We start from the raw sequence: 26,214 nt of genomic DNA on the forward strand, positions 1-26,214 counted from the left end.
CGACTGCAACACCTATGACACTACAACAACACGAGTCTGCATGTTAGAGTGGAGATGCTCGTCTATCCCACGGTCTGACGCTCATCACTAGCTCTGATACCAGTTTGTTGGAGCCTGACGGATCTGAACTGAGTGAGTTGAGGGTGAGCGCGTCAGATATTGCACAGAGAGCAGAGAGCAATAGAGAGGAGTGTGAGTATGACATGCTTGATATTCGATACAAAGACGAGTGTACCACTTTTTAGGTTTTGATAATATATAAAGTACAAGAGAATAAGGGTGCATTCACACCCGAACATTGTAAAAGGCACAATGAGCCTTTATTCCCAACATGCATAAACTCAACAATAGCGGAGGCATTATGAGCCCTCCATGAGCGGACGACCTCGTATGAAACAAATGCGAAATCAAGTTGGGGTTTCAACCCCTGCACTAAATCTCGTAGATTCTAAGAGTCTTAAGACATGCCTCATCAAATTTGACCAAGTGGTGTAGTTTGACCCATTGAAACGAGTCTTGTCATTAAAAGCGGGCTTGGTGAATAAGGAGCTTGAACCATGAGGTGTCTGTGAAGATGGATAGGTGGGGTAAGATGAAGAATAGGTTGGTGGTAGTGGTGATGGATAAGGAGAAGGGGTAAAGGTGGACAGGTACAAATAGCCAATTAATGTTCAATGAGTGCGGATTGCTGCGGAGGTACCGAAACGAGCATAGATCCATATGATACCATGGGTGGAGGTGGAGTCACTAGGACACGATAACCCTGTCCAAATGTTGACTAGGACACAACATAATGACCGGATGGTCCACCAAGTAATGCCATAGAGGCAAATTGCAGTACCAAATGATCCACACTCGAGTATGTTCGGGTGTACTTCCAGAGGAATAACTCGAAAATGTGTGTGGGGGAGCTCGAGCCTCCATCACAAGTATACTACCTGGAAACAGATATATAGAGGTCCCTAAAGACTGTGCCCAAATGTGCAAAACCCCTTAGTATGGTATGTGGTGGATAATATGGTGCACTTAATGGAAGCGAAAAAAAAGGTGCAACGGAATATCAGAGAGGGATAGGTGGAAGCACAAATGGATTTGTGATGGATGTTATTGTGGGAAACATCGTTGGTTCCTTTTGTCCATTAAATGCATTAGATAAAGATGCATCTATTCCAACTCGACTATGAGAAATAAAATCATTTGAAGGAAAAGGAAAGGAATACTTACAAGTTCTTCTTTTAATTTCTTACCTAGTTTTGAGTTCATATAGAAATACATGTCTTCCTCGTTATTCAAAAACCAAAGGTTGCTTTGAAGAGTCCCTTCTTGACGAGCGTCTCCCAAACCAACAAAAAATACATAATAAATTGGCATAGAATCTGAAATAATAAAATTCGTACCTACATTTCGAGAAAAGATATAATATGGAAGTGATGTGTAATCCAAGCTAGATTCCACTTACGGATGGTCAGTCCATAGTGGAGATTCTGAAGGTCCTGCAAAATCATTAGTTATGTGCACCAAATCTAAAGAAGAAAACTCAAGCTTACCTTCAACCTCCGAAGGTCTGTGGACTCCATGGTAATTCGATAGTTCTCAGCAGAAGCGAGCTGGGAGACCCACTTCTGATCGTTTCTGTCTATGTTTGGCTATGGAGACTAGAGCAGTGCTGTGAATGTAAAGTCATCTGACCCTTCTGTTCTTCCTACTTTTACAGATGAGCTTTTCGATCAAAGGCCAAGGTTTCTCAAAGAATACCTAGCTCTAATACCATGTGAAGAAATGCTCTAAATGGCAAAAACACAAAACCAATCGTACAACAAAGCACAAACAAATAAACAAAGAACATAATTAGGGTTAGGGTTAGGGTAACTCAAAGACAATGAACACAATGAATAATAAAGTGAATGGATACTGAATATACAATGCTCATGCAGTAAACACACTATGCAATGAATACTAAACCTTGAACTCTCGTATCTCTAGGATCAAGGGAAAGGTTATGAGCTAGAGAGTGTATCGTACTCCGAATGGATCCCGAAACACAGTAAGGCAACCTCCACATGTCAAACACTCGCAAACATAGCCAAGGAAGACTGAATTTGATGCAAACGATAGTGCATAAGAGAGAAAGGCTAAAAAACGCAAGTACCTAAGAAGGGAGAAAAATTGGGCAACAGTTGTAATTAGCAAGCAACTATGCAAAAGATACAGGCAACAACTAGAGTAGAAAGAAACTCAACAAACACAGATTTTGGAGTTCGTGACGATGCCTAACTGATGGCGACAACACCAGATGATGATGTCAGTAACAAACACAACAACGTAGGCTATAGCTCCAGGGTACTAGGCGATAGTTGTAGGTAGGTAGCAACAACAGTAAAATGAATGTGAAGGTTCGAATTAGGTGCCAAATGGTAGCAAATGGCTAGGGAAAGCTCAGACCGCGATGTCCTCCACAAACGGGGTGTGGGTAGTAGAGAGACAACTCTTGAAACGTGCAAAAAAGAGATTAAGGGAGATTTTAATGTGCTACATGCCTATTTATAGAAAGTTTGGGACACCCAAATTAGAGTTGTACATGTGGGACATTGTAACTCTCTAGCATAGTTATCAAGTACGAAAGGTATAATACAATACGGTACAACATGATACGGTACAATAAAATACGGTACTAAATGGTACCTTAAGTTTTTATAAGGTACAACACGATATTAGTATGAAAAAAAAAATTAACTTGATTATTTTGGACTAAAGATAATAGAATAGATGTTTAAGGTCTAAATAGCAATGCTATTAGAGTATATAAGATGAATATTTAAGGGTAACATACCAAAACCTCATGTCACATGAGCTCCAAATGGTACAATCTCATGTGGGTATGGAGGGCCTAGCTCTAGCCCGAGCAATAATCCCTTGTATTGGCCTATGAAGGTGTCGTCTGTGTCTGTGTCGAGGCCTAGGACGTCTGGATCGGCTAAGCTGAACGGCTCGATCAATCAATACTCCTTGTCTGTGTGTGGGCTGTGTCAATGAGAGAGGCTCTCGTGTGGACTGTGGCTGTAACTATGTGGAAGTCTTCTGAGTCTCCTTTGCAAAGAAGTTTGTGAGTTGCCTCTGTGAAGAGCCTCGGTGTCTTGGAGCAGCTGTACTCCTGAGGCGCTTGTCACGAAGCCGTCGTATCTCAAGAAGAAAGAAGCCAAGGTATCGCTGATCCGTAAAAATCCATGACTCTAGATAGTGGTCCAAATCCGTCTCTAAAGAGACAGTGGAAACGACCACGGATCTCATAATAAGTTGGGCAGAGCAAATATAATGCTCCTCTGTCTCTGGCTCTAATTGGCATATCTAGCATATGCGCTCCTCTGGTAGGATGGATCTATATCTGCCAGTCTCAGTCTCTAGCTGATGTGAGGAGGTGCGCAACTGGCCAATAGTACATCTGATCCCATGGGAGAGGTGGGTAACCATGTATCTCAGGCGAACAACAAATTCATCATCTATAGTATGAAGGAAATGCTCGCAGTAGAAAGCCATCTCTGTCCCTAGCTCCTACACTGGCATCAACCATGTCCGCCTGTTATCCAACTGGGTAAGATCCATCCTAATGATCTTGTGAATCTCTAACCTGCTCAGATCAAGAGATGGTGCATCAAGGGAGTACTAGAAAGGGGGTAACTTGTCCATACTAAAGCCATGCAGCTTAAACCAGGCTGACATCTGTGCATACCAACATGAAGTATCACCCTCTCTGGCAAGCTGCCTGGAGGACTCAAGGGCCAACCGTGCATATCTGTGTCTGGGTAAGTCCCATAGGCTATGTACGTGTGCGACCGATCGGATGAGGGCCTCTACCACAATCAGTGTAGCTACTAGCTCGGCTCTGATGAACTCATGTGGCACTGAGGCCTTACATCTGATCATCCTGGATATCATGGATACTAGGGGTTTCTCCATCGACCTCCATCCGTCATAAGTGCACCCTGATCTGCTACGGTGGTCAAGACTGGGCCCCCATATCTGTACTCCATAAAGTAGTGTGGATGTGACCAATGTATCGAAGAGCCGTAGCTTGGTATGGGATTCTTGGAATTGCACCTGTGAGCACATCCTCTCCAAACCACCTAGTGATGTGTATCCGCGAGTCAGTCTAGTGTCTGCTGCCTTTCGTATAGAAAAGGTGGGCCCTGTGAATAAGACTCCCAAGTATGTATAAGAATCCACATACTCCAGCTCCTCAGATCCATATGTGAATTTAGGTATTGATCTCCTGACCCGCTGTGGTGTAGTATTAAATACCATCACCTTGGTTTTACCAAGGTTCATTGAAAGCCCACTGTCCAAAGTATAGAAGTGTAATGCATCCAAGTGTCTCTGTAGACCCTCTAGAGAGTCAACTATCAATACAATGTCATCTGTATACAATAGGAGAGGTATCCAAGTGCCAGCTAGTGGGACTCCTCTATCTCCTTCCTGTGAAATATAATCAACAATCCCATCAATGTACAAGCCAAATAATGTTGGAGAGGGGGGGGCATCCTTGCTTCACCCCAATGGTGGAGTAAATAGGTGTTGAAAGGCCCTCAGGTGTCCAGACTCTGCCCACAACTCTCTTATACAATGCCAAAATACCCCAACTGAGCTCTTTTGATACTCCCATGGCATGCAATCATGTATCAGCCTGTCACTCGGTACTGTGTCAAAGGCTTTGTGGAAGTCCACAAAGAAGCAGTAGGTCCATCGGCCAAGGGCCCTTTCCTCCTCAAAGATCGCTCTGAGTGTGAGGATGTGATCCAATGTGGAGAAGCCTCTCCTAAAGCCAGCCTGTCCCTATGCTCTAAGACCCCACATCTCTGCCCACCTGCTTAACTCATGCTCAAGGATGGAAGCATATAACTTAGCCAATGTATGCCCAACCATGATAGTCCAATAGTTACTGGGTAGAGTAGGGCCCCCTGACTTGAGGATAGGCACAATAGTGTTTGTGCTCCAGCTTTCTCGTAGGCCTTCACACATGGCTCTATTAAACATGTAAGCTAGGAATCCTACCACCAAATCTCTAGCATGGATCAAGTGCTCGGCTACTAATCCATCATGATCTTGTGCCTTTCCTCTGCTAGGTCTGTCAATGGCCTCTCGGATCCTACTTTTTGTAAAGAAAGTGGTGGTCTCTAGACAAGGCTCAAGTGGGTCAGGACGAGGTGGCTAACCCTCCACAGTACAAAGACTAGCTGCATACTCCTCCCATACAACGGTGGACGTAATAGGTATGGTCGGGCAATGCTCTCTAAAAAGCCTCCAAGTCTCTCTAGAGTCTTGGCTCAAGAATAACTAATATAGATCTCGCTCCAGCTGAGCCAAGAATGTTCTCTTCTTCCACCGTGTGAGGCGTCTAAAGAGTATCTGTACCTATCTGTGGGTAGTAGACCCCAATGCTATCTCTCTCTATAGCCGTGCTCTAGTCTCACGGCACTCATCATCATACCAACTGTTCTGAGGTGTCACCCCGATGGAGGCTCTCTGTGTGGATCGTGAGTGTGGAAAGGCTACACCTCCAGCGATGAGAGAGAGAGAGAGAGAGAGAGAGGCTTGAGAGAGCTGGAGAGGCTTGAGAGAAAAAGAGAGAGGGGGGGCTTCAAGGAGAGAGAAAGTTAATACATCACCTCTCTTTTAGTGATTGAGTTATTCTGCATTGATTAATTCCCTGATTATCTTTCATTCTCTTTCAATTAATCAAGCAATTACTTCATGCCTATGCAACAATCGCAATAAATAACAGTGGGAGAGTTGCATGGAAAATGAAGTACCGCCAATAAGCTCCTCAAGTAGATAGCCTCCATGGTATCATCAAGAGAGCCCTTTACTCAACCTCAACCGTGGAAGCTGTCACTATCTCCTACTTTACGGCTGGCCCAAGAGATGGGTATCATACCCAAGGTAAAGGGGTAGCCGCCATGGGAACGTTGGGTGTAAAGATCTCGTGCCTAGTCAGAGTCAATGTATCCCTGCAAAACCGTAAGTCAAGCCATAAGAATAAGTACTCCGCAAATATCTCAAAACACGAAGACATACAATCCAATGTAACAACTCCTTTGTCCATTACGTCCGTTCGTTCCTCATGACATCCTAGGTGCAGTGAAATACTGACTGAGTAAACTCAAACTAGCCTAGTGTGAATCAACCAAAGAAGTTTTCCTACCACAAATCTATAGGTGTACTCGTCAAAGGGCTAATGAGGGTATCCTTAGAAAGATGGACAATGGAATCAAGGGGCATGACCATAAGCCATGTTTGATCCATACAATATTGGTCCACTAACTGAAGAGCGTACTTTTGCTGTGACACAAAAATACTTCCCCCAAATCAAACTACCTGCATTCCTAAAAATTACAACAATAAATGAAGATCTATCATCTAAAAAGTAGAACAAAGTTGGGTCTTAATTTTTGTGATGGCAACAAAATCTGAGCCAATGATGTGTAAATCATTTACGTATATTAGGATATAGCTGATCCCCTCTAAGGTAATACGAACATATAAGTTCAAGTCATAAGGGGTAGAATGGTAACCGTGAGTTCTAAGGAACTCATTCATTCATCCTCTAGAACCAAGATCGCAATGCTTGTTTCAGCCCATAAAGAGCTTTCCGCAAGCAAAAGACCTTATCTTTCTGGTCAACAAATGAAGATCCAAGAGGTTGCTCCACATAGACTATGGAGAAACTGCCAACTATGGAACTGGTCGAATAGCCAAGTGTAACACAATAGCTGACACTCAAATTCATAGAATGTAGGCATAATGGGCTAGGAGATCACATGTGCACAAAATGGAAGTCCCTTGGCACCTTGTTTAGAAACAATGTGACATGATCATCCGAGGACTCTAAGGACTTAGGAGCCCTGTGGTAGAGACTCAACGAGAAGGCCCCGATACTTAGCCAACTTGATTTTCAAGTCATTTCAATTAGTGATTTTAAATTTTTAGAGCCCATGATCCAAATTGATGCAACAGGTCCTATCCCCAGCTACATAACAATCAATCAAGTGTGCCCAATACTCGAATGCTAAGTCAAAATGTTAAAACTATGAATGAAATTCAAGTAATAGACCTTACATTAGCTCAACAATAGCAAAGGCATTCCTAGCCTTCCATGAAAACTTCGTATGAAACAATTGCGGGATCACATTGGGATTCCAACCCCTACACAAGATCCCATAGGTTCTATGAGTCAATGACCTATCTCATTAGGTTTCACCAAGTAGTAAAGTTCAACCCGTTGAAATGAGTCTTGTCATTAAAGACATATTTTGCTAATGAGGAGAAAGAACCATGAGGTGTCCAATAAGCAAAACAAGATGGATTATAAGGAGGTGGTGGAGGGGGATAAGTAGGAGGGGAGGTTGGTATGCTAAAATAGGCTGGAAATGTCCAATGGGTACCGAATGATACAGAGACACTAGAACATGAATGTTTCCATACAATACTAGTGGAGGTGGAGGCATCTAGACACATCATCCCTCTCCACAGCTGTTTGAAAACACTGAACTTATCTTTACCAAGTGACTTGATAAAGATATCCGCAACCTGTTCATCAGTCTTCACATGTATAAGATCAACTCTCCCTACAAGATCAACTCTCCCTACAAGAACCATCTCTCTGATGAAGTGGTAGTGTACCTCAATGTGTTTTATCCTGGATGGTATACTAGATTCATGGCCAGGAGTACACTACTAAGATTGTCACATAGCAGAGTCACTGGAGCATCTACCTGTATGTCCAAATTAGCCATAAGCTTGAGCAGCCATGCAATCACACATGCTACCAATGCAACACCCCTGTACTCTGTCTCAATACTCGATAAAGCAACTGCAGGCTGCTTCTTGCTGCTCCAACTGATCATTCCACTTCCAAACCCGAAAGCATAGCAACTTGTCATATGAGCATCTTGCTCAATCTGCATCCGTGTATCCAACCAGTTTCAAAGGCTTATCTCTCACATAGAATAGCCCATAATTTACAATGGACTTAACATATCTCATAATGCGTCTAACTGCATCCAAGTGCGGCTTTCTAGGCTTCTGCATAAACTAGCTTATGAGCCCTACAGCATAGCTCAAATCAGGCCTAGTGATGGTCAAGTAAATCAGACTGCCAACCATCTACCTATACATAGTCACATCCTCAACTTCAACCCCAATGCTCATGTCTAGCTTTACATTCTCATCAAGAGGTGTATCCAGTGGTCTGCATTCAGCCATGCCATACTTCTTTAGCATTTCCATGGCATAGTGCTTCTACATCAACCATAAACCATTTTCAGCTGTAACCACCTCAATGCCCAAGAAATACTTCAAATCACCTAAGTCTTTCGTGTCAAATTCAGTTTTCAGCATCTTCATTACATATTGTATGCCCAAGTCATCATCACTAGTGATTATCAAATCATCAACATATATGACCAGCATTACCAAGCCACTGTCAGTCTTTTTCGTAAATAGGCTGTGATCAGCCCTGCCAACAGCAAATCCCAAGCTCTGCAAGTAGTTACTGATCCTTGCATGCCAGGCTCTCGGAGCCTGCTTCAGCCCGTACAATGCTTTTTTCAGCCTGCATACATAGTGCTGAAAATCAGGGTGTACATACCCTTCCGGCTAATCCATATAGACATCCTCTGCCAAGTCACTCTTGAGAAATGCATTCTTCACGTCCATCTACTGCAATTTCCAATCTCTAGCAGTAGCCAAAGCAATCACAGTGCATATGGTTGCCATCTTGGCAACATGGCTGAATATTTCCTCATAATCAAGTCCATACTATTAGGCATACCCCTTAGCAACCAGCCTGACTTTATACCTTTCCACACTGCCATCCGACATGCATTTGATTTTGTAGACCCATTTGCAACCAATGGTCTTTTTTCCTTCAGACAGTGGCACAAGATCCCATGTTTTATTTTCAGCCAAGGCATTCATTTCTTCATTCATAGCTGTACACTAGTTCTCATCTTTTACTGCTTCAGCATGTGTACCTGGATTTTTTATCTCCATCACTTTTGTCATGTAAGCATAGTGCTTTGCAAAGTAGCCACTATACGTCAACCAGTCAACAGGGTATCTGACCCTCTGCAAGCGTCTAGGCTGTGGTGCACTGCTTGATTTCCCTCTCTCATGAGGCGGAATGTACCTGCTCTGCCTCGTGCCAGGCGTATAGACAATCAGAATACCAAGCTCACTGTCTAAAGTGTCAGCAGACTCATATCCAGAAGTCATCCTACCAGGTGTCATCATACCAAATGCATCCTCAATAGCTTTCTCTTTTCCTTTGTTGTCTAAGATATCATATCTCCCCCTCACTAACATACTGATGTCAGTGGACAGTGAGCCAGAGCTCCTCAATCTACCTGTCCAAGGAGATACTGTCTAACCACTAGGACCTGTCATAGCAGTACTCTGCTGCGAATCAGCTATAGATACATGAGTAGAAGGCGTATCCAACGGCACTGTAGCCGCCGATGATACATACCAAGAGGCCATCTCATCAAAGATAACATCCCTGCTCACCAAAGTCTCCCTGGTAGAGGGATCATAGCATTTATATGCCTTCTTCTCCTGCGAATATCCAATGAAAATACACTTATGCGCTTTTGGATCCAGCTTCTTTCTTTTCTCATCTGGGATGCGCACATAAGCAAGACAGCCAAATACTTTCATGTGACTTACATCTGGCTTATAGCCATACAGCTTCTCAAACGGTATCATCTCATGAATACCTGTAGTGGGAGTCCGATTCAAGATATACATGGCTATCATAACACCCTCATCCCAATAATAGAGCGGCATCTTCATCACGTTCATCATGGCACGAGCAGCTTCCATCAATACCCTATTCTTACGCTCAGCCACTCCATTCTGCTGTGGAGTATAGTTTCAGGTAAGCTACCTACGTATGCCATTTTCAGCCAGAAATTTATCAAACTCATTTGACACATACTCCCCACCGTTGTCTGATCTCAAGCAAGAGATATAGCAGTCAAATTCCTTTTCAACCTGCTTTTTAAACTGCTGAAAAACAACAAACACCTCATCCTTTGTCGGCAAAATATACACCCAAGTATAGCGACTGTAATCATCAATGAATGTCACATAGTACTTCGAGCCTCCCAGAGATGCATTATGGGCTGGCCCCCAAGCATTAGAGTGCACTAACTGCAACGGATGTGTACTCTGCCTTACATGCCTGACAAATGGCAACCTCGACAGCTTACCAAACTGGCAAGCATCGCATACATGACCAATGTCTGTGTATTGGAACTTGGGTAAACCTTTAACAAGCTGTTTTTTCTGCATAATTTGCAGCCTCTGCAAATTCACATGTCCCACTCTTATGCCAAATTTCCAAATCTCTGACAGTGTCAGAACCATGGGCAAACATAGTTGAATTTAGCTCTGGCAAAGTGGCATCAAGAGTAAATATTCTGCCATTTCTATGACCGCGAGCAATCAACTTGCATCCATTTCCAAACTCTTCAATAAAGCATCCATGCTTATTGAGCCTAACCTGCAAGTTTTTCTCCATCATTTGACCGACAGATAGTAAGTTCTTTGTTATTGATGGGACATGCAGTATATCATGCAAATTTTTTTTTATGCCATCATGAACCATAAGAGGCACTTTGCCTTTATGCTCAATGCTATGCTGCGTGTCATCACCTGTGCATACATAGCCATGTCTTTCAACTACCATGTCAATGAACCAATCACCATGAGGGATCATGTGGTTCGATGCCCTTGAATCAATGTACCATACTGCATCATCAGTGGATTTTTCAACAGCCCTATCTTTCACATACTACATGGCAAACAATCTATCTCCTGAAGCATCATCTACCTGACTGGACATAGCAAAATGTCCATGCTGTTTGCCCTTCTAATTGCCCTGCTTCTTCCAGCAGTCCTTGGCAATATGACCATACTTTCCGTAGTAATGACAATTATTATCATTATTCGGATTGTCAGATGGACGCTGCTGCTGCCAAGAGCCTCTGCCTCTAGAGCTAGATCTTCCCCTGCCTCTAAAGTTTCCACCACCTCTTGCATTCGATATCTGCTGGTTGTTATTGCCATAGGATGCATTTTGTTGGCCTCCTTTGCCAGAACCATAGCCTCTACCACGGCTGCCACAGCCCCGTTGATTGGAATAAAAAACAGCATCCTTGCTTTTTGTACTACTAGAGCCTCTACCCAAGCCAAGTTTAACCTCCTCCTGGATAAGCAATGCAACCAGTTCATTGAAATCAGGCATTTCAGCCCGCACAGACACAAAGGTATCAAAAGACTTATACTCATGCCCCAAGCCATTCAAAGTCACAGCAACCATGTCTTCATCTTCAACCTGTGATCCAACAAATGCCAACTGATCTGCAATGGTCTTGATCTTCGTGACATAATCTTGTATAGATCTACTCTTTCTCTCCATGTTGTTAAATTTCTGCTTTAACTCGATCTTTCTGGCACTTGTGGTCGTGCCATAGTACTTGACTAGGATGTCCCAAGCATCCTTAGAAGAGCTGCAATTCATTATCTGCATTACCATGGCATCTGATATACATAGTGACAACCAATGCAACACCCTGTGAGCTCTTTCTGTCCAAGCTCGGTGTAGTCGTCTTTGATTAACTGTAGGTCTCGCTGGGAGCTCAGGTTCGGCTTCTACTCCAATCACCAACTCCCAATATCCTTTCCCGATTAAGAAGTTCTCCATGCGGAACTTCCATATGGCATAATTATGACTGTCCAATTTCTCGCCCACAATCTCAGTAATATTGTCTGTCCTGTCAACATTTGCCATGTCGTATGCTCTACCTGACTACCTACAAGCCAAAATCTTCCTGGCAATTCGGTTTCAGCCCCTGCAACTGTTTATGACAGTTTTCAGCACTCTATGTGCTCAGACAGTCTGTATTTCAGCCTGAAAAACAATGGTACATACACCTCCTGACACTTGGCAATCACCTAGGTATTGCAGCCTGCATGTACGGACTGCATTCAATGCAAAACCAGCATGTATTTGGGTTACAAAATCTCAGCTCAAAGGCATGAAAGTTACGCATATGTCTTCCAGGATTTATGTATGCTTCAATGGAGCCAAGAATGCATGTCATATACCTTCAATGCTTCAAGCATGTCCAAATACATGCTACCCTGTCAATATTAACAACAGATCTGACCTTATTTTAGTTCTGTACAACTGTCCCACAGTTCATAACTGAGCTCCCATGCAAGCATTAGAGCTCCAGGGTCTTCAACAGCATTCCAAGGATACTTTATCAAGCATTAAACCACATAGTAGTCATCCAGCCCCAAGATTTCAACCAGGCATTCAACCTGTCACTCAGGCGCCATATGCAATTCTCGCGTTGTTTGAGTAGGCCCACTCTGCAGTGTTGATGCTGAAGGTAGGGCAGGCTTAGTACCAATAGTCCATAGGATTAAATCAGCATGTAATGTAATGTCACTAGGTCCACTGTGTTTATGGCTCTTATTTGCAGGCCTCAGGTCCAGTGCGTTTATGGCTCTTATTTGCAGTTCTCAAATCGAGTATGTAGGTGCCTATTTGGGGCCCTCCAAAAGGGTCGTCCTGTAGGGCCTCCTTACGTATGCTACTTGCCAAAAAATCAAGAATAAGCTGGACATTTCTGGATGCAAGAACCTTGTAAGCGGTCTCTCTATTCCCAGCTGGGGTAGAAGGGCAAACCTCTGATGCCACATCAACAACCTGCACTTTGCCTTGCTCACCAAGCCTTTCAGCCAATGTTGCAGTAAGTTCAACACCAAAGTAACCAGCACCAACAACAACTACTCTAATGATGAAGATGCTTATGTACATTCAGGCCCGGATACTACTGATTATATGCTTCATCATATGGTATTTTGTTAGCAGGGGCAATATGCTTCTTATCAAGCATCACAAAGGCTGCAAATAGGCACATTTTAGGCTGCAAATCGGCGCATTATATCTTACATTTTCTTCCTGTCTCACGCTTTTTTTTTCTGCTGCTGGTCTTCACAGCTCATACATGAGCATTCACTCTAAATGCAAGCTCACCCAATGAGCTTCAAACATAGCTCATGAAAATCACCATTCTTCCCTCGTTGTCAACAGCAGCAAACAGGCATAATCCATCTATCAACACATCTTCAAGTAGCTCACGTTTTTGTGTCAATGCTTCAACCTTAGAAGCTTGTTCATATGCTAAATAAACCAAGGACCAAGCCTCAATAGGCTCAACAGTCTACAAAGACCAAATGAAGAGCTGTGACTTCACTTGCAGGTCATCATCTTCTTCTTCAGGTCAGGCTTTTTCCTTTTCATAGTGCGGAATAGTTATTCTCCACCTCCCACAGCCTCATGGATGAGGCTCTGATACCATGTTTGAAGTCAGAGAAGAGTTGGAGCTAACACCGTGAGGAGCAGAGAGCTCTCACAGGCACACTCTCATTTATTCTCAGTCATCACTCAAAAGAGTACAACCTAAGGTCACACTAGGACCATTCACACCAAAGACAACTAAGTAGAGCTTGAAGTCCAACAATACGAGAACCGTACCACTGCCTCTTCCATGATGGTTTTGAACCTCTTCGTTGCATCATGGAGTACAAGGACTAGAGATACCTAGGTCTTTTCCTCCTAGAGCTCCAGAGGCGCCGCACAGCACTATTGCAAGACAAGAGACCAGCTCATCCAGAGGAATCCACACAGAGAGCAATGACAAACTTTTTCCACAAACCTGACCCTACTCACACTACTAGCCTAGCAAAGACAAAGCCATCCTGCCAAAAACCTTACATGCCACATCGTGGTGTCACATTGGATAGACCAATTTCCCTTCGTCGAGCATAACGACCCCATCTACCAAGACCACCTCCGAGGAGACCGCACCACAGTCGGATCAAAGCCATTATCACGAGACACCGAAGACTCACCACCATACATATTAGTGAAGTAGCTAGGGACCGCATCATAGTTGAGATCATGTGCAAATCTTGAAATCAAGTTCAGTCTATAGTCTCCACCACATTTTTGTACATAGTTCTATCACATCCGGTTCTTCTTTTCTTTTTTTTTTCTTTTCTATTCTACCGATGGGACAACACTACATATGGTTCAACCCTAGTATATTCCCATTGTATAGTTATTCTCAGCATGGTTTCATAGACCACCCACTTATCTTTAATGTTATCTTTATCTTACTGATGAGATGACATTAGACATCGATGTACTCTGGATTTTTGTCTCATAGGCCACATTGGCCTTATGTAAACATTAATCTCTCTCTCTCTCTCTCTCTCTCTCTCTCTCTCTCTCTCTGTGTGCGGTCCTTTTCCGTTGCATACTCTCATAGAGGCAAACTATGATACCAACTAATCCACACTCGGTGATGGTTGGGTCCCAAGCAGTGAAAAACACGAAATGTGGAAATGGGAGAATGAACCGCCATCATGGAGACACCACTCAGTTGAGAAAAAGACGATGTCCTATAGGGTATGCCTAAGGGTAAAAGACCACCAATGTGATGCATGAAGACATGAAAGATACACTAAATGGAGGTTAAAAGAAAGACGCAGCGAAACTAGTGGATGGGATGGTTGGGATACCAAATGGATTTGTCATTTGTATAGTTGTGGGAAATATGTTAGGTTCCTTTTGTCCATTAAATGCAAATGATGAAAAAGATTATTCACCAAAATTAAATTGACCATGAGATATAAAAGTTGAAGGAAAAGATGAGGGAGCACTCACCAATGATTCTTGCAACTTTTTCTTATCTTTTCTTGAGTGCAACTGGAAAAATCTATCCTCTTCAGGGCTTATTAACCGACACTTGGTATGAGGAGTTCCTTCATCATGAGCATCACCAATATCTTGGGGAAAAGAGGAAATAAACTCAAAAGATTGACTAGTAATATGCGTACCTAACATAGGAGCGAATGAAGCTGGAGAAGTCATTGAAACACTCAATTAGTTGTCGCATATAAAATAGAGATACGACAAATCCCAAACACGTCATCACCTTTGGACTACATCCCCTCGAGAATTCCCACTCCTCGGTTGAGACCTCCGTCTCTTCGCGAAACCCTGCGGTCAAAGCTCGATGCAACCATCGTGTTTGACATAAACCACGGCATCTCCTCCATGCCCTCGGGATATTGAATCAGTCGATGGCGCGTACTATGTTGAAATTCAGATCACGCTTCCTCTCGATCTTGCCTAGCTTGCCGGTACCTAGCAAGCCATGTCTCCATAGAGGCATGGTGCAACATACAAAAGCGATAATGAAAAAGATAAAAGAGGTAAAGATGGATATGATGGTTGTAGAGAGGAAAATGGTTTGTACTCCATGCCAATTTTCACGCAGAATGGCCATCTGTTGTGGGGCTTCCATCGTCCTTCCTACAAAATTGAAAGAGGCAAAGACGGAAATAATGGTGGTAGAGAGGAAATGGTTTGTACTCCATGTCAGTTTCCACATCAAGATGGCTAGATCAAATTCACCTTCAATCTACTATTGAGCTCAATGTATGAGAATGAAATCGTATTCAGATCATGAGATCTCCTATGGTTTGTAGACTCCATGGTAGTCTACCAAAGACTCTCCGGCCATGTCAAAAGGAGGAGCAAGCTATGAAACCCACTCCATCTCGTGTCTCGATGTGCTAGGCTTGTGAGTATCATGTTGATGTGGTGAAAATGTATTCGAAGTCATCTTGCCCTCTTGTTGTTCCTACTTCTTGCAAAGGGTTTTCAGATCAAAGGCCAAGGATTCATGGAAAAGAACCTAGGCTCTAACACCATGTGAAGAATACCCTAACGCAAAAACATAAATGAAGATGTCGGACAAAGCATAAACTCAACAGAACAAAGTTAGGATTAGAATAACTCTAGGATAATGAATATAGTGGAAAATTGAATGAATAACTGAATACTGAATATACAATGCTCATGCAACAAACAAACCGTGCAAGAGATGAAAATCATATCCTGAACTCTCATGTCTCGTAGATCGAGGCAGAGGTGATGAGCAACAATCCCAAAACGCAACAAGGCAGCCTCTGAGTGTCAAGCAACAACAAATACAGCAAATAGTGATGCTAGATCAATGTCGAATAGGCAAAAGAGAGAGAGAAAATTGCAAACGCAGATTCATCTGATGACATGGCAGCAATCTGCACATTAAATGTAGGCAACACATGATGTGGCAGCAGCCTGCACAGTAAACGAAAGCAGCAGACTGATGGTGACAGCTAGGATGAGGTCGTTGATGGCTAGGCAGCAGCTAGAGCATGCGAACTGAGCAGTTTATTGACGTGAAGAGGCTATACGACAACAGAGCAGCAAAGAGCAACAGTCACCTGGCTGGAAACACTATGAATCAGTAAGGAGGCTGGAAACAAGCACCAAATTCATGTAGACAGCAATGGACAGCTTCGATTGAGATGTCCTCCGCGAATGGTGTATGGGTAGCGAAGCCTAAAGGGCCTGAAACCTACAAAAACGAAATTGAGCTGAATGGAGGGTAGCCTACCTATTTATAGAAGTTTTAGGACCGCATATTACACACCATTTTAAAACTCTCTCAAACCATGCACCATTTTAGGGTTTTCATTAATTAAGCATTTTTGGGGTTGTTTAAGAGGCTGATTCAGCATGTAATGCTTATTTTAGCTCAACACCCTGCCTTTTCCGAGAGGGATTTTGTCCCTTGAGTTAAATTATGGCATCACACTGCATGTTAAAGAAAAAAGAAACCCAATAATAAAGCATGAAATCAAGGTGATAAATTCTTAAGCATTAAGCAAGAAAGCAATCAATGAAATCCAGCTGGAAGATACTGTGAGCAATATAATCATACATGAACAACTTCACAAGATCAATGAAGTCGTGAGACCAAAATCGGTACATATGCCAGACAATGCAAGAGGGTAGAACACATCAGATAGTGCACAAGAACATTTGACTGGCAGAAAGCATATTACCAGTTTGAGCAGCTTCTAGAAGCATGTCTTCTTGTGTTATACGCCTCTCTCCTTCTCGCTTCTTTTTTACAGGCTGCACAAACAGACAACATATACTATCTTATTCATGTTGCGAAAGTATTGTTGTGCATCAAAAAACTTCTTTTTTGCTCACTCACCTTAATTGCAGTTTGCATCGCAGCTCGTAAAGCATCCCTTTCAGCCTGTCTAATGACAACAGCAGTCCTTGTAGACTTCCTTATAATTCGCTCTGCCTCCAAGCCCACTGAATTATCATTCAAATCATTTGCCTCGTCAATTTGCTTCATGTCAATGGATACTGAAATTGCCTTAGAATCTTCTAAATCTGGCTCTGTAGCTGCTGCAACAGCGGCCTCAATCACATCAAGTCCCTTGACTTTTGTAGAGCTTTTCTTTTTTTCTTTAGTTTTTTTGGTCCCAGGGGGCACAAGTTTTTTCTTTTTGATTCTCTCTCTCCTTTAAATTTCAAACAGAAAGAAGAGAAAACTCAGCAAACCTTGTTACTAATTCTATTGCAAACACTATACAAAACCACTTCATATGCTGCAAAATTCAAAGAAAAGAATTGCACTGCTTTGCAGTTCACAGTCACCTTTCATCAACCTCCTCTTCTGCTTCTTCCTCCACATTAGTTTCCTAAATTCAGGGAAGGGAAAAACATTGTTAACATATTCTCAAAACAGAGTAGGATCTTAAACTGATGCACTTACATCCTCATAAAAATCACTGTCAAATTCATCAACAACTTCTTCCTCTGCCTCATATTCAGCATCCCCAGCATCCTACAGCATCCAAACAAAGACATACCCCTTCAGCATCTATTAACATGTCACTTAACTCCAATACTTTAAATGTAGAAAAACAAGTCCTCTGTACCTCTTTAAATGCATCTTGACCCCAAAACTGTTCATCTGCTTCGGCTGCCTCATCAATCAACTTTGTTAACCTGATAAAATAAAACAGGAAATTGTTTTGATATTTGAAGTCACTCAAGTTTATGCCAGGGACAGAACAGATCATTTTGATGTGATCGTGACCAGGATCATTTAGATCAGTTAGTGAATCAAAATGCCAACCCTCAAACTGTCTATGGGATCCTTGAGGTTAACAGCTTTGCACGTAAGAAGAATAGAGGCATGATTCAGACCTAAACATTTACTTGCCCTTCTTAAGGTAAGAACATGACACCAAGAGGACACCGCCAACTCATCACCCAGCCCCTTCAAATACAGCAGTTTCAACTCTGAGTTTAGAGGATGAGATTTGCCCAAGTGTTGAGCCCAACTTGATGTGAGTCACTTGCTCAGCTTCATGGAATAGAATTAGCTCATTTTTCCAGTCACTCGCATCAGTGAGGGCACCAGATCACGCTGAAAACAATGGCAGCACTAGAGACAGAGTATGTCAGAGACGGAGTGTGCTCAGCAACCTACAGAAGAGAGAATGAATCTACCACAGCCAAGAGATCAATTATAAATAGCTGAATCCAGCCAAACTGGCCGACCTGCTGCCAAACTGGCTGACTGATCTGCTCGATTGTATTTAGTGCAGTTGGCAGCAATAAAATAATGTGAAAAATGCTGATGTGGCCACTTTGGGGAAAATTGCAGCATCCTAGAGCAGAATCACTAACTGACAGGGCAGGATTGACTGGCATTGGATTGGCAAACATAAAAAATGCACACTAACTGTGCACAAGGGAAAGAAATGCACACAAAACAATAAGATAACATAGTTAGAGCTCCAATGTCTCTATTAGACTCTAACAAAGCTCACAACCAGGAGATGACAGACTAACATACATGAAATAGGCAGGCTAACAGATAAATGGGCAAGTGAGTGTCCAAGGGAAGTGGGGGGGATACCCATCACTGCCGTCCCAAGGTAAACAGATGTGCTCACTTGCAGTATGGATAAGGCACAGTGTTAAAGGTTGGCATTCCCCCTAAAGATATACCAAGATGCAAAGTGGCATTCACTTGAGAGGAGACATGGGGTGGAGAGAGAGAGAAAGAACTAGGAGTAGAGATGGAAGACCCAACTCCCAATGCATTGGATGCAGAAATGGAGTGCAATCCTAAATTACTGAATGCAAAAGAAAGAGATTAGGGAGATGTGGGCGGGATGGGAGTGAATATAAAAGAGAAGTGCCAACTCCATGGCACATGCTTAAAAGAAACAGTAGATGCAGTTCTAGGTATATCTGTAGATTTATATATGCATCTAGAGCCTCCTCGATTAAACTTGGCACACTGAAAGTTATCTAGATCCTAAACACCAAAAGGAGAAACAAGGGAGTGTTTTGATTCATAAGACTCAAAAGTGTTATACAAACCTAACACTAGGAGTAGCTAAGATGAAGAAGATGGTTCACCAATCATCCCAAATGTCATATGTCCTCCTTGATTGGTGAGGTGGCCAACCTCACTAGCTAGTCCGAATATAGTAGAAAAGCTCGTAGGAGGGAGGTAAGTTGAACCATACTTGTTGCACATGAATTCTTGAAACTCCTCATCTATCATGAAGTGAGAAAAAGGAGAAGAAAGTGAAAGTGAAGGTGAAGCGTCATCCTCCTCATGAGTCCATAATGCCTCCTCAAGGCCTTTCGTAATGGAGAAGCCTGATAAGACATAGTGGGATCCTAAGGAGGAGTTTGAGACATTGTAAAATGGCTACATGTCATCCCTGTATCTCACACAAAATCAAGCCTCCACAATACCGCAAGATACTCTTTAAAAGAGCACCAACTTTGAGACCATGTGAAGATATGCTAGGGTCTGCACTAAGAAAACATAGAATGCACGAATACGACTAAAACAAAATAATTCAAATAGTAACGAGATAAACACAAACCCTAGACACGAAACGCAAAAACACAAACACAAACAAAGAAGAAAGAGAACTTTGGAGTGAATGAATCAATGTCGTAAATGAATGAGAGAAAGTACAAAATGCTCAAGGGCAGATCTATCCAACAACCAGTGGCTCTTGGGGGAGCAGGCTAAGGGAGGGGTTGTTATGTGTAATCCCCTGCAGATGGATCCCGAGTGCAGCAACCACCACTTGGAGCAAACGCTAATAAAGAAAAGAGCTGAAATCACAAAAATGACCTATTGAAGATAATGGCAACTGAGCACCGACAACAATGGGAGGTTGGGCAACAACTATCAAGAAAATGACTAACAAAAGAAGGCTCTGATACCTTGTCCAAAAATGACAAATAGACTAAAGAGACATTAGGGTGTGCGGGGAGAAACATAATGTGTGTATAGCAATCCCTGAGACAGAAAAGAAACTCAGAATCACAAGAAGAACAGGCTAATGATACACTGAATCATGCTATGAGAAGAAAAGTTGATACAACGAAGTCAAAGCTCAAAAGATAACTGCACTATCCTATCTAAATCAAGCGGCAGCACTTGTGGGAATCTGCACAGTGAAGGGAGCAAGATGCAATCCTCCACGCAATGGGCTATCAAAGTAATCAATGGAAGGTGAAGGACAACTCTTGAGGGAGCGAACCGCAGTACTCTGATGCCATCAAAGATGAGAAAGATGATCACCAGCTATCAAGGAAGCGAACCACAATCCTCAGATGCCAAGGAGAAGGCCATGATGCAAAATGCAAATACATGTGCCCAAATTGCTGAAAACACAAACTGTAGAAAGCTGACTCCCATATAGGAAAGGTCGCCAAATGGTAGAAGGTTGTTACCAAGTGATGTGGACTGACGCCAAGCAATGCAAAGACCTCCAAATGCCAAAACGCAGATCTAAGCAAGTCGCCGAGTGCAAGGAGCTGACACTAGTTGATGGAGAGTCTCCAGATGCAGCAAACGCAAGGAAAAGGATAACATCAACTGAGGGAGACTAACACCAAGGATGTGGGGAATCCTCCACATAGCCAAACGTAGATGGTAGACTGGCCTAAGATGACACCAAGATGAGAGAGACAATCGCCATGCTGGAGGAAAGAGATAGATGCCCACCACTAACCACAATATCTGCCTGAAGGGGTGTGAGGGCAAGAGCAATGGAGAGGCAGGAGATAGAAGGGAAGAGTGTCAAAATGACAAGGAAGAGGGTTGAAGAATGACTGAAGTGAATGTAGAATGAATGAAGTGACTGCCTATTTATAGACATAAGTTGTCTAGGGTGGCGCACCACTGTGTGGGCGCCCACTGAAAAAGAGGCCAAAATGTGGACATCAGCCCTTTTTGGGGCTATTAGTGCAAAACCCTAAATGAAGTGTATGAACAGAAGAAGTGGTTTCTCAACAATAACTATAGGCCATATAGCAGCAATCACTCAGGACTGGACAGCTATTAGAAGAGGGTTGATAGCTAAAACCTACAAGACAAGGATAGGGCCATGTAATAGCTATCACTCCAGGGGCTAGACAATTGGACGATCGTGTATTTCAAAAGCTTTGCTCATATATACCAGACATGCTTCTTATTCTAACAATCCCTGGAAAACTATATACATTCAAATAACAAGAGTGCTATTTTACCCATTATTTTGCAATGGACTATCTTTTGAGTAAAACTCTATCTAAAAGTTGACTATTTTTCATGTTGCCTTTATAAGTTTGCATAATTTAAATAAATAAAATAAATTAACATTGTAGCATTAGTAATTATCCTTCAACCACATGAGGTGCTATCTTCTTGATGAGGACACTACAACCAACAACAAACTATGAAATTATTTAACATACGTATGTTGTCTTGGGGAATTAACTATCTTAATGTCTTCTGATCAAGAGCTTACCACAACTTGTCTGTACTCCATATTTCCAAGTAGATCAAAAGGTATATGAGGCATTTTGTCTAGTTTTTTAATAATTATTTTTACTCTTATATCTCAAAAATAAATTAATGAATTAGACACTTATAAACAATAAGATCTTAAATGATCATATGGCCTTAAATTATTTTACTTACATCATGGCATCTCCATGGCACCCTTTAAAGAATCAAGTAAATAGCATTGCTTGTTATTGCAATCAAGCTCCAATGAGAATCGAAAATAGTCATACCTCCATAATTTAGTAAAAAGGTATTATGAAAAAAGCTATTAGAAGAGGGCTGATAAGCTGAAACCTACAAGACAAGGATAGGGCCGAATGGTGGGAAGCCTATCTATTTATAGATGCAGAAGGATCCTCCCAAATTAGGGTTTTGCATGTGGAACGCAAAAACTCTCTAGAGATGCTCCCCATTTAATGAAACTTTTGGTAATTTGCATGTTTTGGGGCTGTTTTAAAGAGATAATCAGTATGGAATGAATCTTTAGCTCAACAGGACATCCTATCAATAAGGCAATTATCCACTCAATTCATCAAGCCAATTCCCTCACTACCATACTATACCTTGTGCAAGGGCTGCCTTGTATCAGCCATATTCATTGCGCTTATTATTATTATTATTATTATTATTATTATTATTATTATTATTATTTATCACCTTCGTCTCAACACTTCCAAGGTTTTCTTATCCATTCACTCTTTCTTGGCACAGATTCTAGAATATCCTTCCCTTGAGTCTCTTTATAGGTATGTGTCCCTTGCTTGTGGAGGAAGGGATTACACCATAAACCTTATAATAACTCGACCAATAGTTAAGTTGCTACAATCATTTCATCATGGACAATTTTAAAGGAATGTTGCTTAACTTCAGTCCACTACTGCTACTTGAAATGAGCCTTGAAATGTCATTTGGTGCCATGGCTTATACCAAGTTGGACAAGACTCCTCTCTGATCCAAGTGAGAAATTTACCGTTAGTTGACATTTGAAAAGCTATTAAACATTACATAAGTAGTATTAGACAGATAAATGTCTTCAATGTATAATCCCGGACTGGTGCAGTTCAGCCTGTGTGGGTGTAACATTCAGCCTACCACACTAACCTTCCAGCTGTGTTGCAGCTTGATTCTCTGATCATGGTCTCAGCATCCTTATTCTCCACTAGATGGTCAGCCCAACCCTCAGCCGAGCTTGGGTTGGTGCAATCTGATCCAAATTGAGGCGGATACTCTAAGGTGGAATGAGAGATGAATGACTTTGGGACCGTAAAAGGTTTTGCAAATGTCTCACCCAACTCTCTCTCAACTACACTTTTGTTCAAGTTATTGACTAATGATAATTTGTGGAAGAGTGGTTCGTAATGGAAACTTCAATCTGACCTTACACTTCTGCATGCAACAACAATACGCGGATAAGCGGAGGCTAGTTCCTGAAATAGCAATTCGTAATGGGAACTTCGATCTGCCCTTAAACTTCCGCATGTAACAAAAATAATATGGAAATTACACACCAGGGACCAGTTCTTTTACATTGAAGGATTAGGGCTAAAAATCTTCAAGTTAGCCAATGGCCATCATGTGATCAGAAGGCCCAAAAACATTTGAAGTGACTGTAAACACAATGTAGAACCCTGGAGAACAAGGAAAACTGTCTCATGATTTGAAGACATTTGATATCAACTTGCTTCATTCTTTCTTCAAAAATGGGGCATATTGCCAACCATTCCCTCTCCTTCCATGGAATATGAGCATCACACTACCTCTCCGTTCAAGCTCGTGATGGGATATCACAAGAAGTTTTAGACGAATTCCCACTGTAATTCCCGCATGGTGAAAGGGACGAACAGAAGACGGTGCAAGGAAGTACTTCTTACCTCTTTCCTCGCGTTGCCCGACTGGAGCGTTCCAGGTAGACGGTGGGAGTTCCTTTGTCGCCTGCTGTTCCCGTCGCCATCTCTCTCTCCCCCTGGTCTGTGAGATTGCCTGGACCAACTCGATCACATGCGTTGGTGTCCCACGCGAACTTTGTCTCATTAAGCCAGGATTTGATCGAAGTATCTACCTGGCTTAATATCATACTTAATTTCACACCTATGAATTTCCGTATTTAGGTCGAGCTAGTAAGGGCACGTCCTTCCACACTCTTGTTACCCTAGTGTAGTAGTATTCTCGCTCCATTGTTTTGTTTGCTTTCCTATTGCTCAATTTCAGTATTTAACATCAGGTAATATATTTTCTTCGATAACACTTTGGTTTTCCCTTATGCATCATGGCTTAAACGGCTAACATTTTCTTATGTAGAATAATGGAAATATCGTATCCTTGGACTTCCATTGGGTTTCTTTATCGAATAATTTATTATTTTGCAATAAGTTCTCTCTTTCGCTCTACCATCAAAAGCCATATGCCCAAGTTATCATGTGTTGTTACATTGAGTGTACTTCTAGAAACACGAACAAAAACTTGATGTACATGGCATGAGAGTTCACATTTGATTATCATTTGCATCATCATCTTTTCCTCCATGCTAAATATTTTTGCCATCATCATGCGATAACCTACCTTCTTCCTTTTTTTTCTACTATTAAGTAAGCTTCATGAAGGGCTAGCATTGCATCACCTTGAGTAGATGCGTCATGAGTGTTCATAACACCAAAGAAGTGGGAGCAAACTTGGTTGAAAAGTCATCATTATAAGCATGGTGATGGTAAAAGCATCCACATAGAGATCCCAACTCTTGTTCTTTATCTAAGCATCTATCAACCAAGCCTCGTAGAGCTTCTTGACTATTTGACATTGTCTAGTACTTCCTCAAGAAATGCTAAATCCTCCATGGTTACCCATTCTCTATCTTTTTGGCCCTTCAGATTCTTTCCAAACTATTCAATGCACTAGCATTAGCTTCTTTGGCTTCAATAGACAAGGAAAACATACCAAATTGCAAGGCTTACATCATTGTGTTTGCTCCATTGAGGGATGAATCTGTGGTGGGGCTTGCATTTGAACCTAGCAAATAATATTGAGAGCTAGAGGTCCACTCTTCCTAATGAGAATAAGATGAGAGAGGAAGTGTAGAGCAAGAAGCCCACTCTTCATAGTTATTTGATAAAAGAATGGCATATGCTTTCATATTGTTTGGGAAGGTATGGCTAAAAAGCTATGTTGGTGTATGTGATAACTACATTGATTGGCTAGATAAATGCCATCATGGTGAAGTACAAGGATGGGAGCCATATTCATTTTCACGGTGGAGATTCTCATGGGTTCATTGTACAAGTTTGAGGCATATATAGTAGGGGACAAAGACCGTATTCGTCAAATGTCGTAATCTCGCACTCAATCCTTTGATTGGGAAGGAAACCTATATGAGCCCAACAAAACTTAAATCCAAAAGGCCTGAAGCAAGGTGATAACCTAGGTTTTGGGTTGTTAGGAGCTCTTCGAAGCAAATATGGATGTAAATATTGCAATAATACAAATACATTATTTGTGACAGAATGTCTTTGCGTTTGTGTAAATAAATGTTGTGTAAAGGCTAATTAAGGAAGTTGTTTTTATACGTCTTACAACGTGATTAGCATGCTTGCTTAAAATACTGAAGTATGACTCATTCAAATTGGGAAAATGGGTGGAAGGAATCCCAACAAAATTGTCCTACAATTGGGTGGACCTGGTTAGCTAGGTGGCTTCTCTCAAGTATTAGAAATAGGGCTATATAATTAAGTCTTGGAGCCAAGATAGCACCATTTTAGGGAGCCAATGTGAGACATGCCTTATCAATAGAGTAGCGATGCCTTGCTTCCCCTTGTTTCTAACATTCATTGAACCAAGTGTGGTGATCGCCTACCTCGAGTCTTTGACGGCTCATGCAATAATGACATCTTAGCTTAATGTTAGTATGATGTTAGAGACCATAGTGTGTCATTAGGAACTTGCATAACGATCCTCGTAGGTCAACCATGAAACATTGTGCTTGTGAGGTAGACTTAGGGAACACCTAGTTGTCCAAAATCGCATGCCCATGGATAGCATGGATAGTGACAATTAGGATTGGATCCCTAGATGACTACCAAACTAGCCACCCTACGAAGAAGAGTTAGGTACATTTCACGTGGTATTAGAGCCATCAATTTTAGTATGTTACATTAAAAAATCAATCTTAGGAATTATTTGATTGTTGTAATGAAAAAAATCAAATTAACTTAAAATTTAAGTTCTTTTATTATCAACTAATTAAAGCTTGGATTTTCTTAAAATCTCTTTGAACAACTAATGAGCCACGAGGTATTTCAAGTAATGTATACATTTGCATATGGTTCAAGTGATTTCCACTTTCAATGCAATGTTGCCTTGG

At 41.9% G+C, this 26,214-nt stretch overlaps 1 protein-coding gene across 1 annotated transcript in view; it reads right to left on the reverse strand.

Annotated features, from left to right (window-relative positions):
* The window catches only part of SWC2 (DNA binding protein SWC2), a 72,800-nt gene extending 48,851 nt beyond the window's left edge, over positions 1 to 23,949 (reverse strand). Inside the window, exons 1-6 of the mRNA XM_087695481.1 lie at positions 23,735 to 23,949; positions 17,929 to 17,998; positions 17,763 to 17,834; positions 17,645 to 17,688; positions 17,190 to 17,508; positions 17,032 to 17,104 (exon numbers count right to left, since the gene is read on the reverse strand). Of these exons, the coding sequence (XP_087551607.1) occupies positions 17,032 to 17,104; positions 17,190 to 17,508; positions 17,645 to 17,688; positions 17,763 to 17,834; positions 17,929 to 17,998; positions 23,735 to 23,937 (781 nt within the window). The 5' untranslated portion in view covers positions 23,938 to 23,949. The remainder of the gene's footprint in view (positions 1 to 17,031; positions 17,105 to 17,189; positions 17,509 to 17,644; positions 17,689 to 17,762; positions 17,835 to 17,928; positions 17,999 to 23,734) is intronic.
* Positions 23,950 to 26,214: the final 2,265 nt, after the last annotated feature.

The sequence above is a fragment of the Lygodium microphyllum genome, chromosome 16, assembly GCF_053477565.2.
Source record: "Lygodium microphyllum isolate KBCC chromosome 16, Lygodium_microphyllum_v1.1.10, whole genome shotgun sequence".
Classification (NCBI taxonomy): Eukaryota; Viridiplantae; Streptophyta; class Polypodiopsida; order Schizaeales; family Lygodiaceae; genus Lygodium; species Lygodium microphyllum.